The 12,575-nt window shown below is 46.2% G+C and overlaps 1 protein-coding gene across 3 annotated transcripts in view; it reads right to left on the bottom strand.

The window, feature by feature from the left end:
• Positions 1-12,575, bottom strand: part of MYO18B (myosin XVIIIB) — a 232,527-nt gene that overhangs the window by 92,936 nt on the left and 127,016 nt on the right. For all 3 annotated transcript variants that reach the window (XM_089894624.1, XM_089894623.1, XM_089894622.1), the window contains 2 exons: positions 12,169-12,273; positions 3,215-3,367 (listed from right to left, as the gene is read on the bottom strand). In XM_089894624.1, coding sequence (XP_089750750.1) covers positions 3,215-3,367; positions 12,169-12,273 — 258 coding nt within the window. The remainder of the gene's footprint in view (positions 1-3,214; positions 3,368-12,168; positions 12,274-12,575) is intronic.

Below are 12,575 nucleotides of genomic sequence, written 5' to 3'. Positions count from 1 at the left end.
ATTAAGACATGCGCTGCTGTGTGCTGTTGGGTAAATTACTCAACCTCTCAGAGCCTGTTTCCTTATTAGTAAAGTGGGTCAAAAATAGCAATAGCCACCTCCTAGGGTTCTGGTGAGGACGATCTAAGTAATGCACTTCCAGCCGCCACACCGACCACCTACCAGTCCCGTCAGCTCCAAACCAGCCCCCACTTTGCCTCCTCTCACCATCCCCACAACCATTTAACCCAGGAGACCCTCTCCTCCAGCCTAGAGAGGTACTCTAGCCTCCTAATGGCATGCACTCATCCCTCCTCAATCCCTTCCCCACACAGAGGAGTGATCCTCTGAATCCGATTATGTCACGCTCTGCTCAAAACGTCCCGACGGCTTCTCATCACCCCCGGGAATAAAATCCAAACCTCCCAGGCCCCGCACGTTCTGGTCTCTGCCTGCTTCTCCTTCTCCCAGGGGAGGTTAGCTGACCACCCAAGCTAAATGAGACCCCTTGCAATTCCCTATTCCCTTTATTATTTATAATAACCCCACTTATTTCCTTTACTACCTGAATTAAGGTGTGGGATATTTGTTTGTTTGTAACATTGTGTGCTTGTCCTCTTTTCCAGCAGGCGTCGGTTTCAAAGGGAGAGGACCATGCCTGCCTGACCGACTGTAACACACTTAGAGCTGGCACATCACCTGAGGGAGAGGACCACGCCTGCCTGACCGACCGTAACACACTTAGAGCTAGCACATCACCTGAGGGAGAGGACCACGCCTGCCTGACCGACCGTAACACACTTAGACCTGGCACACCACCTGAGGGAGAGGACCACGCCTGCCTGACCGACCGTAACACACTTAGACCTGGCACACCACCTGAGGGAGAGGACCACGCCTGCCTGACCGACCGTAACACACTTAGACCTAGCACATCACCTGAGGGAGAGGACCACGCCTGACCGACCGTAACACACTTAGACCTGGCACATCACCTGAGGGAGAGGACCACGCCTGCCTGACCGACCGTAACACACTTAGACCTGGCACATCACCTGAGGGAGAGGACCACGCCTGCCTGACCGACCGTAACACACTTAGACCTGGCACATCACCTGAGGGAGAGGACCACGCCTGACCGACCGTAACACACTTAGAGCTAGCACATCACCTGAGGGAGAGGACCACGCCTGCCTGACCGACCGTAACACACTTAGAGCTAGCACATCACCTGAGGGAGAGGACCACGCCTGACCGACCGTAACACACTTAGAGCTAGCACATCACCTGAGGGAGAGGACCACGCCTGACCGACCGTAACACACTTAGAGCTAGCACATCACCTGAGGGAGAGGACCACGCCTGACCGACCGTAACACACTTAGAGCTGGCACATCACCTGAGGGAGAGGACCACGCCTGCCTGACCGACCGTAACACACTTAGAGCTGGCACATCACCTGAGGGAGAGGACCACGCCTGCCTGACCGACCGTAACACACTTAGACCTGGCACATCACCTGAGGGAGAGGACCTGCACACCACTGACCCTCAGCAGATGCCGCACAGATACTGAGCGAAGGAATGCGTGGAACAGTCCAGCGCCAGGGCCAGCAATGAAGGCCCAGCCGGCGGCAGTTAGCTCCCTCTCCCTTCCCCCTCCCGTCTGCTCTCCCTGCCCCTGTCCCTGAAGGCTTCAGGTAAAGGACAAATACCGTACATGGGAGAGGAGAGACAGCAATGCCCAATGTCATCGCTACTTTATTTGATTAGCTCTGACTCTGGCAGGCGGGACACGCGTGCTGGGAGCCAAAGCAACTGTACCCTGACCTCTGGTCCACAGGATCCCATCCTTATAACAATTTCCATGACAACAGCAACAGAAAGCCAAGGCTGTGAATTCTCTTTGATAGGAACCGGATGCAGAGATGGGGAAGAAGGACTTTCAAAAGAATGAAGCTCTTTGATTCAGCTCAAGGCGCCTTCACTAAATACCACTATTTTCCAAGAACACACATTTTAACCCTGCAGAGGGAGATTTCTCATGAATAATAAAAAAAGAAAAATGAAAAGAGGAACAAACAAAACCACTGTGGTTCCTTTTCAAGAACGTTCACCTATGGAGAGAGGAAGACTTGGATGGCATCAGGAATATTTTGATGAAAGGCAGGCAGAATACAGGGCCTCCTGCCAAGGGGGCCGCATGAACCCAAGATGCCTGAGTGGTGGCTGAGTGCTCAGACATCCTGACTGCCTGACAGAGGAGGCTCAGGGTCCTCCATCCACCTGGTCGGTCAGACAGACAGGAAGACGCAGGGTGAGGCAAAAGAGCTCCCAGATTCTGCAGTTAGAATCACGAGCCCTGGATTTGAATCCCAACCCTGCCACCTACCTGCTGCGTTACCTTGGGTGCATTGCTTCCCACCTGTGGACAGAACTTTCCCATCTGTTAAATGGGCACAATATCATTCGCTCTCCCCCAGGGGTACCACGAGGACTGAGGGAGGGGACACATTCAAGTACAAGTGATTCTAATGTTCTGACATGGCCATGAAATGAGTGACCAACTGTCCTGGTGTCCCTGGGGCTGAGGGCTCGCCTGGGACATGGGACTTTTAGCACTAAACCAGGACAGTCTGAGCCCATCATGTCTCCTGAGGTGCTCAGCTCCCTCCTGGCCTCACCTCTCATCCGCCTCCCGTTCTTATCTGAGGCAGCCAGGGATGGTGGGGCCTGAGGACCTGGGTTTGAGTCCCGACTCTGCCACCCTCTAGCTGTGGGACTCTGGGTGAGTCACCTCTCGTCAATGGAGATGCTGATCCTCATGCAGGATCTGCACTATCTGTTTCACATCCAGCCCCGCTGGTCACCACGTGCGCACGCACGCACACAGGCACGCGGGGACGCACACAGGCGCGCACGCACGCACACAGGCACGCGGGCATGCTGCACGCAGCCATTCTGCCCCAGGGCCCTGATCTGCCCAAGGACTCAAACTCACTCTGCCTCAGCCCTAAAGAAGGGAACAGGACTCCTAAGTCATTTATAAACCCCCTTCCTCATCTACCATATCCATGTGAACCATCCAGCCCCGCAATGCCCTCCACCTCCCCGCAGGTCTGTGACAGTCAGACATCCGGGCTGTGGCCACGCCCATCTGGGTGGGAGAACCATTCTCCCCCTGCTGGCCGCAGCATCCTCCCCATGGGGTTCTGAGAGGACCCTGTGACACCCACCTGGCTTTGCACTTTCTCCAGCTCCTCCTTGCTAACTGACGTCTTGCTGTCCTCCATGGTCCCCAGCAGGAGCTGCACGTCTGACAATAGTGCATGAGTCCTTCTGAGGTCCCTCCGAAGACGCTTCTCCACATCAAAGTCCCGATGGCCGATCTGGAAGCCAAGGGAAGGCTCTCGTGAGCTAAGATGACAAAGTAGTGGCCAGGGTCCAAGTCCTCTGGAACCTGGCTCCCTGAGTTCAAATCGTGCCTCCACCACTCACACTGTGTGACCTTGGACAAGACCTTTCTCCTCCCCAAGCCTCAGCCTCCTCATTGGCAAAACAAGAATGGCAGCATTATCTTTGACAAAGGAGGCAAGAATAATCAGTGGAGCAGAGACAGCCTCTTCAATAAGTGGTGCTGGGAAAACTGGACAACTACATGTAAAAGAATGAAACTAGAACACTCCCTAACATCACACACAACAATAAACTCACAATGGATTAGAGACCTAAATGTAAGGCCAGACAGTATCAAACTCTTAGAGGAAAACATAGGCAGAACACTCTATGACAAATCACAGCAAGATCCTTTTTGACCCACCTCCTAGAGAAATGGAAATAAAAACAAAAATAAACAAATGGAAACTAATGAAACTTAAAAGCTTTTGCACAGCAAAGGAAACCATAAACAAGACCAAAAGACAACCCTCAGAATGGGAGAAAATATTTGCAAATGAAGCAACTGACAAAGGATTAATCTCCAAAATTTATAAGCAGCTCATGCAGCTCAATATCAAAAAAACAACCCAGTCCAAAAATGGGCAGAAGAGCTAAATAGACATTTCTCCAAAGAAGATATACAGACTGCCAACAAACACATGAAAGAATGCTCAACATCATTAATCATTAGAGAAATGCAAATCAAAACTACAATGAGATATCATCTCACACCGGTCAGAATGGCCATCATCAAAAAATCTACAAACAATAAATGCTGGAGAGGGTGTGGAGAAAAGGGAACACTCTTGCACTGCTGGTGGGAATGTGAATTGATACAGCCACTATGGAGAACAGTATGGAGGTTCCCCAAAAAACTAAAAATAGAACTGCCATACGACCCAGCAATCCCACTACTGGGCATATACCCTGAGAAAACCATAATTCAAAAAGAGTCATGTACCAAAATGTTCACTGCAGCTCTATTTACAATAGCCAGGACATGGAAGCAACCTAAGTGTCCATCGACAGATGAATGGATAAAGAAGATGTGGCACATCTATACAATGGAATATTAGTCAGCCATAAAAAGAAACGAAATTGAGTTATTTGTAGTGAGGTGGATGGACCTGGAGTCTGTCATACAGAATGAAGTAAGCCAGAGGGAGAAAAACAAATACCGTATGCTAACACATATACATGGAATTTAAGAAAAAAAGAAGTCATGAAGAACCTAGGGGTAAGACAGGAATAAGGACACAGACCTACTGGAGAACGGACTTGAGGATACAGGGAGGGGGAAGGGTAAGCTGTGACAAAGCGAGAGAGTGGCATGGACATATATACACTACCAAACGTAAAATAGATAGCTAGTGGGAAGCAGCCGCATAGCGCAGGAAGATCAGCTCGGTGCTTTGTGACCACCTGGAGTGGTGGGATAGGGAGGGTGGGAGGGAGGGAGACACAAGAGGGAAGAGATATGGGAACATATGTATATGTATAACTGATTCACTTCGTTATAAAGCAGAAACTAACACACCATTGTAAAGCAATTATACTCTAATAAAGATGTTAAAAAAAAAAAAAAGAAAGGCAGCAACCACACCGGGCTGCTGTGGAAATTAAACAGGTGCTTAGCCCACAGCATGACTCGTAGTAAAGGCACAACAAATCTGAGCCACTGTCATGACTGTTATCACAGCCTGTAAGGACGCAAAGTTATTCTGTCTCATAATCTCTACCACAGCCATCACCTTGCAAGAGCTTACATGTCAGGCGAGGCCCTCTGCTGACGGAAGTCAGGACAGCAGTTACCCTGGAGGGGCAGTGACTGGGTAATACAGGAGTGGGGGCTTGTTTGTGGTGTTAATCTGGGTGCCGGCTTTAAGAGCTGATGCAAATTCAATGAGCAGTACAGGTGGGATAAGGTGTGCTTCCCTGCATGTATGTTACACATCAGTAAATGGTATTAGAAATACCTGTGCTGCTTTTGAAGGTCTAAACCAAGCTTTTCTGTCCCTTGAGCAGGTCTCTTTTGCTAGTATAAAGACAGGCCATTTTCTGCAGAGGAACCTTGCCCAGAAGTCCCTCCCCCAGGATCCTGTCCTCCAAGACAGTAGTCACGTGGCTCCTGAAGAAGCCGCAGCCTGGACTTGGCACGGGGAGGGCGAATTAGGTTCGTTAACAACTCCCAGTGGCCAACAGTACAGGCTGAGACAAACCAAGGGAGGTGCAGAATCAGGTAGGGGCCCGATGAAACCCTGACAGCCCATGGTCTCCCCTAGAAACAGAACACCTACTTCAAAAGCATTGGGGTTAATGTCTCTGAAAGAAACTAACAGCCCCTTTCTCTGCAGGAGACCCGAGGAAGGAACATGGCACCACTCGTCAGATGGGGAGTTTTCAAGAAAATGGGGTGCAGGTGTGTCATCCATGGAACCCAGTTTCTACACCCCTGGACATCTGTGCCTCCACACCAAGTGCAACCAATTCCTGGATGCTCAGAATACCCTGGAATATTCTAGAAAGAACTTGGGATTTAGAATGAGGTGGCCCAGGCTTGAAACCCTGGCTCACCACTTGCTGGTGGTGGGACTGAGGCTGAGTCATGCCACCTCTCAGAAACTGAGTTTCCTCGTCTATAAAGGAAGAGGTTAAAAAAAAAAAAAAAAATCTCTAACCTCCATACTGAGATAAGACAAGGATCAGATGTGATAATGGATCGAAAAGTACTTTGTATGCTGTCAAATGCTTTACAAATATAAAAGATTATGAGTACTGTCTGATGACCTGGAATGTATTCCTGTAGACTTTGTGTTATTATTCTACTGCCAGTTCTGAATTCTTTGAAAAATGAGTTGGTTCTTAGAATATAGCCTCTTAGTTCTCAGATTTATTGCTTTGTTAAGTTTAAAATGCTGAGGTGTTGTGTGTGTGTATATATCTCCTCCTGAGCTGAGGAGCTGAGGACTGGGCATGGTGCCAGGCCCTTTGTCACATATTACTGCATTTTACACCTGTGGTAGTCTCTTTAAAATGCCATTATTATTATTGCCTTTATTAAAATAGTAATAGCTTACACTTTGGGTTTGCTAAGTGTCAGACACTGTTCTAAATGCTTTACGGGTATGAACACATGGAGTCCGCACGGTGAATCTATGGGGTGTGAAGTATTATGATTCCCATTTTATGGATGATGAAACTGAGGCTTACAAAAGTGAAGCAGTTTGCCCAAGATCACACAGCTAATCATAAGTGGCAGAGTTAGGATATGAACCCAACTTTTCTGACTGCAAAGACGTAATTTTAGTAAAATATACAATAAAAGAGGTTAAGTTTTGCGCTTCAATTTAAAAAAAAAAAGGGTGTTATGAAGGCACAGAGGAGCATCCCAGCCTAGGCTGGGATGGGACCAGACACAGTCTCAAGTAAGCAGGAGCTAGTTAGGTGAGGTTCAGGAAGGGACACAGCTGAGAAACCATCCTGAATATGCGGTTCTGGGTGATTAGCATGAGGGTATAAAACACAGGGATGGGGCAAGTCACAGAATGAGAGAAGTTCCCTGGGGCCAGCTCACGTCTTGTGAGCTGTGTGCAGCTCTTCAGTATGTACTGTCATAGGGAAATGGAGGCACAACCGATAAAACAGAGAGGGTAAGTGATCAGCTCAAGGCCACACTGCTCCTAAGTGGCTACCCAGGGACTGGAACCCAGGCAGCTCAGTAGTAGAATTCAAGTCTCTAACCACTGTACCAGAGTGCCTGGTGAAATGTGAGCCGGGACATCTTAACTTGAGAGCCCAGATTCTTTGCCATGATTACACTCAAGCAACATGCTTTTGCACCTTCCTCATTTTTGTATCTGCTCGTGCTCTGCACACATCCTAAGTGTGGGGCAGGTCAGCATCAGGGACATTCAGGATGACCCCATCCTTGCTGCCAGAAAGACCCTGAAAATGCTGGCACCATCTCCTTTCCAGAGGGATCACTGCAAACAAATTCACAACAAAACCTCAGACCAAGTCATCCTCCCCTTCACAATAAATTGCTACGCAAGAGGAGGGGAAAAAAAAAAACCCAAAACTCATTAGGTTAATGGGAAATAAATGTCATTCTGCAAGTTTACATTTTGCAGCACAAAGATTCAAATTTAGATAAAGCTAGTGAATAATTAACCAATAAAACCAAATGATGTTTAGTGTTGTTGTGGGAAACTGTTCCAACCTGGATTGTTTCACCATTTATCATTAAGGGTAGATTGTTTGGGGCAGTTGTTCAATGTCTGTCATCAAAGAACTCTCTAAGCACTTTTAACAAATGATCTAAAAATGTTATTAGGGGTAATCAAGCCACTTTACAGATGGGGAAATTGAGGCTTAGAGAGAGAACATTATGTAGCTAAAGGTTGCACAGCAAATTAATGGCAGATCTGGATTGCCTGATAACGTTAGGAAAAAAGATGGTCCAGAAAAGGATAATTCTAGTTAACTAAACCTTAATCACTTTTTAAGCAGCATGGTGTTAGATTTAATCTAAAAAAATACAGGTTTTCAAATAATATACTGATAGACCTCACTTCGAATTCACGTAGGCCACTAACAACCTATATGATCTTGGGCAATGTGCTTTACCTTTTGAGCCTCACTTGTTTCATTTATATGAAGGAACTGATAGTATCTGATAGAACAAAAGAGATCATAGAAGACATTATCAATCTACCCCAAAGCAGGAAAGGAATAAAGGAAGAAGCAAAGAAAGGGGGCAATAAACCAACAAAATTAAACACAAAAGAATAGAAATAATTTCAAATATATCAGTCATTATATAAATGTAAATGAACTAAATTCTCCAATGAAAAGTAAGAGACTAAAATATTGCATTAAAAAGTATCCATCTGTTTAAGGGACATACACACAGAGAAAGGTTAAACACAAAGAGATAAAAAAGGTCTTGCGGGCAAACTAAAAGAAATCGCACAAAATAAAATAAGGCAAAAATAATTCACAGAGAAAAAAGGGACACCATACAACAATTAGAAAAGAACAATGTACAATGTGCCAAGGAAATAAAACAATAATAAACTTAAATGCACCTAAAAAAAAATAACCTCAAAATATATAAGAGAAAACTATAACACAATTATAAGCAAAGTATATCCCCATGTACCACTATAATTAATAGAAGTATACAAAAATGTTCTATTTATGAGAGGCACAGAAACTACAAGATTCCTAGAAGTAAATCTAACAGAAAAGCTCAAGACTTATATGGAAAAAAATAATAAAATATACAATAAAATAAATACTTGTTATTATTATAAGGTATTAATTTATAATAAAAATAAAATATATTTATGAAAGCCATAGATATATGAAGAAACACAGCATGCTCATGATTGCAATACTTCAATACTAAAAAAATATGTCACTTGTTCCCAACTAACTTACAAACCAATGCATTTGAAAATCCCCACCAGGCTTTGTTATGGAATCTCAATAAGAAGATTAAAGGATCGAAAATAGATAAGACAATTTTAGAGATGAGAAAGATAAGCTGTTTACAAGTTATCAAACCCAGCCATTAAGACCACATGGTGCAGGAACTGAAGAATAAACCAATTAAACAAAATGGGTAGCCCCAAAACACAGCCATACATATATGGAAATTGTAGAAAAAATTACTCACGAAATAAAACAAAGGTGGTCTATATCGGGAAAATATAGATTCCTACCTCACACATACCAAAATAAAATCTAGGTGGGACTTCCTTGGTGGCACAGTGGTTGGGGGTCCGCCTGCCAGTGCAGGGCACACGGGTTCGAGCCCTGGTCCAGGAAGATCCCACATGATGCGGAGCAACTAAGCCCACGCGCCACAACTACTGAGCCTGCACTCTAGAGCCCGTGTGCCTGGAGTCCATGCTCCGCAACAAGAGAAGCCACCACAATGAGAAGCCCGTGCACCGCAACGAAAAGTAGCCCCCGCTCACCACAACTAGTGAAAGCCTGCGTGCAGCAACGAAGACCCAACGCAGCCAAAAAAAAATTAACTAATTAATTAAAAAATAAAATAAAATAAAATCCAGGTGGGTTAAAGGCCTAAAAATGCTCAAAACTTTAGAAATTTTCAGAAATATGGTGAAATATCTTCATGAACTCTGTTAAGGAAAGAAATCTTAAAAGAATCAACCATAACTGATGAATATGACTATATAAAAAACACTTTTTATTAAGTAAAAAACATTATAAACAAAGTGAAACGATTATCCATAGAGTAGGAGATATTTGCACAATATACAACCAAAAGTGGATTAGCATCTTGGATAAGGATCGTGAATAATGAATAGAAAAAAAAGGTGAAGACAAAACACTATAAACAGGCAACGCACATAAGAGAAAACCATAATAAACGTGAAAAATGCACAACTTCACTAGTCATGAGGGACAAGCAGTACAACTTAACACTCAGTAACAGGTAAAGATCTTTAAATGTCTGACAGTGCCACGTGTCGGGGGGGGGATGTGTGGTAGCAAAGAAAAAACTGCTGGTGACAATGTAAACCGCCACAATCACTTTGAGGAACAATCTGGGCAACATCTAATAATTCCAAAATGGTACATTCCTAACAGCCAGCAATTCCTCTTCTAGATCCATACCCTGGAGAATCTCTTTTCCACGTGCACAGGGAGACATGTATAAGAATATGCACTGTAGCTCTGCGTCCTAGAATGGAAACAGCTAAATATCCAACAGAAGAGTAGGATTAGAGAAAATGAATACTGTGTAGCAGTTAAAAAAGAACAGATTAGAGCTACATGTATTATCATGGAGGAATCTCAAAAACAGCAAAAACAGAGTACAGAAGGGGAGCAGTAGAAGTAAAGGCAGAATCGCACGTACTGTATACAGTTAAAGTTCAAATACACACGCAGGGGAATTAAAGCCTCCAACCTCAGGAGAACGGTCCCCTCTGGGAGCGAAGGACAAAAAGATGGAAGGATAAAGGGATGGGAGATGAGGAACAGAAACCAAGGGGCCACCAACTGTTTTTGAAATGCTTTGCTTCCTTAAAAACATCTGAATCTGATGCGGCAAAATGTTAATTTATGTGAACCCCGTCCTCTTGATGCACAAGCATCAATTACACTGTCTGTTCTACTTTCCCATGTGTTTGGCAAATGTCTTACTAAAACATTTAAAAGTATCCAATGTGACGTTATTCAAAGGCTCCAGCTTGGTGACTAACACAAAATTAGCTTCTCATTCACTTAAACTTACCTTCTCCTTGCATGTGAAACTTAAAATTTTAGCAATATTTATAAAAACCTTTCTTTACTGGATTAATTCCTTTGTTTTCTTAAACAGACCATGCTGGATAGAAGGCAACCTTCTCCCAGCGATTTCCAAGTATCATTCTAGAATCAAATCCTGGGGTGTTCTCTCTCGTGCTGATGCCAAAGGGAGAGGAGCCTCAGTGGCTCTGCACTCAGTGGCCCCAGTTTGCTTGGCTGAAAATCCAGAAAACCCGAAGAAGGAAGATCATGTAGTTCTCCCACTGATGTCCTCAGCTTCCGACTCTCACTCTCACGGCTGTAGGGGTCCCGCTCTAGAATTCACTCATTTACTCAATTTAAAAAAACAAAACAAAACATAGTGAGCACCTATTTGTTCGAAGCCTGGCTGCCCTGGATGACCATTTGGAGAGGGCCCACATTTCCCTGTGAACAAGAGGAATCACTGTGGGAAGGTTATTGACAGCAAGATCGTTACTAATTAAAAGATAATGAACACAAGTTAAGCAGATACATTAAAAAACACTCCTATGATATTTAAAAAGAAACCATGGAAGCCACCAGCACTCCTCTCCAATGTCGGGGTTTCATGGAGGAGCGATTCCCCCCAACTCTGATACGGGGAGCTGGCTCTGGGCGCTGCTGGCTGCTTCCTTCACAGCAGTGGTTCCTGTAAAGAGGGAGGTTGATTGTGTCCTGGAGGAACATGTGGTAACGTCCGTAGACACTGCTGATTGTCACAACTGAGGGAGATGCTTCTGGCATTTAGGAGGTGGAGGCCAGCGATGCTGCTCAACAGCCTACAATGAGACAGCGCCACCTCCCCCCAGCGCCCCGCCCCCCCCAACCGCGGCCGCCAACAACAAAGAATGATGCAGCTCAAAACGTCTGCAGTGCTGCAGCTGACAACCCTGGTCTACAGCGACGACGGCAAAACCCCACAAGGCTCTGCTCTCCAGCAGCTCAGAGCAGTTCATTAGATCACGCAAAGCCAAGGAGACAGAAGTGGCCCAGCTAAGGGTCTAAAGCGTCACTGGCCTGACTCTGCCTTCAGCAAAAGTTTATTCTCACGAGGCCAGCTCTGAGCACAGCAGCCATTCACAGTCACCCCGTCAAAGCAAAGGCTGTCTATACTCTCACCCCGACAGCGGCTGAAGGCAAGGCGACCTCGTCTGTCATGTGCGGCTGGGCCCACTCTCTTTACTCTCCAGGGTCCTTCCAAGAACCCTGCTGTGTGAAGACTCCCCCCACGGAAGGTCCCCTCTGAAGAGGCAGTGAGTGAGGGCAGAGGCAGAATTGGTGGAGAAGAAGGCGCCTGGGAGGAGCAGGTGGAGGCCAGCTGAAAGGTCTACCTGGGCTGGTCCTAAGACCCCTCCAGCTGGTCTCCCCACGAATCAGCTCTCTAACAGGGCCCCCAGAGGCAGGGAATGCGCTTCCCAAATGCCTACTGGTGTCTCCCTCTTACCTGATCGCAGAGGGTTCCAATCAAGCCTTCTAAGTCCTGCTTCTCACGGAGGACCATCTGCTTCTCCTCATATTCTTGCTCCAGCTGCATTTCCAGTTGGCGGAGCTGTGGGCACAAAGGGCAGATGCAGGCATAGGATACAAGAGCTCTACCCGACAAACCCCACGAGGCAGGGACCATCTGGAGGATGGGGTGGGGGAGGTGGAGTTCATGGCCCCTCGCCCAGTTCCACAACGGCTCACCTAGCAGTTAGGAGGGGGTGTCTCTGTCAGAGAACTTGGGAGCCTAAAAGCTCAGGAGCAGGACAACTATGGGGAGAGCTGGCCAATTACAGGGAGCCCCCTGCCATTCACTGTGAAGTCCCCGCCCCCAGTTCCCTTCCCATTTCCTAACACAGGTCTCCTTCC

This window comes from Delphinapterus leucas, chromosome 14 (assembly GCF_059928025.1).
Source record: "Delphinapterus leucas isolate spDelLeu-1000000601 "Yukka" chromosome 14, BTC_Dleu_Yukka2, whole genome shotgun sequence".
Taxonomy (NCBI): domain Eukaryota; kingdom Metazoa; phylum Chordata; class Mammalia; order Artiodactyla; family Monodontidae; genus Delphinapterus; species Delphinapterus leucas.
The sequence above is the reverse complement of the archived record's forward strand: the minus strand, read 5'-3'. Positions and strand labels throughout refer to the sequence as shown.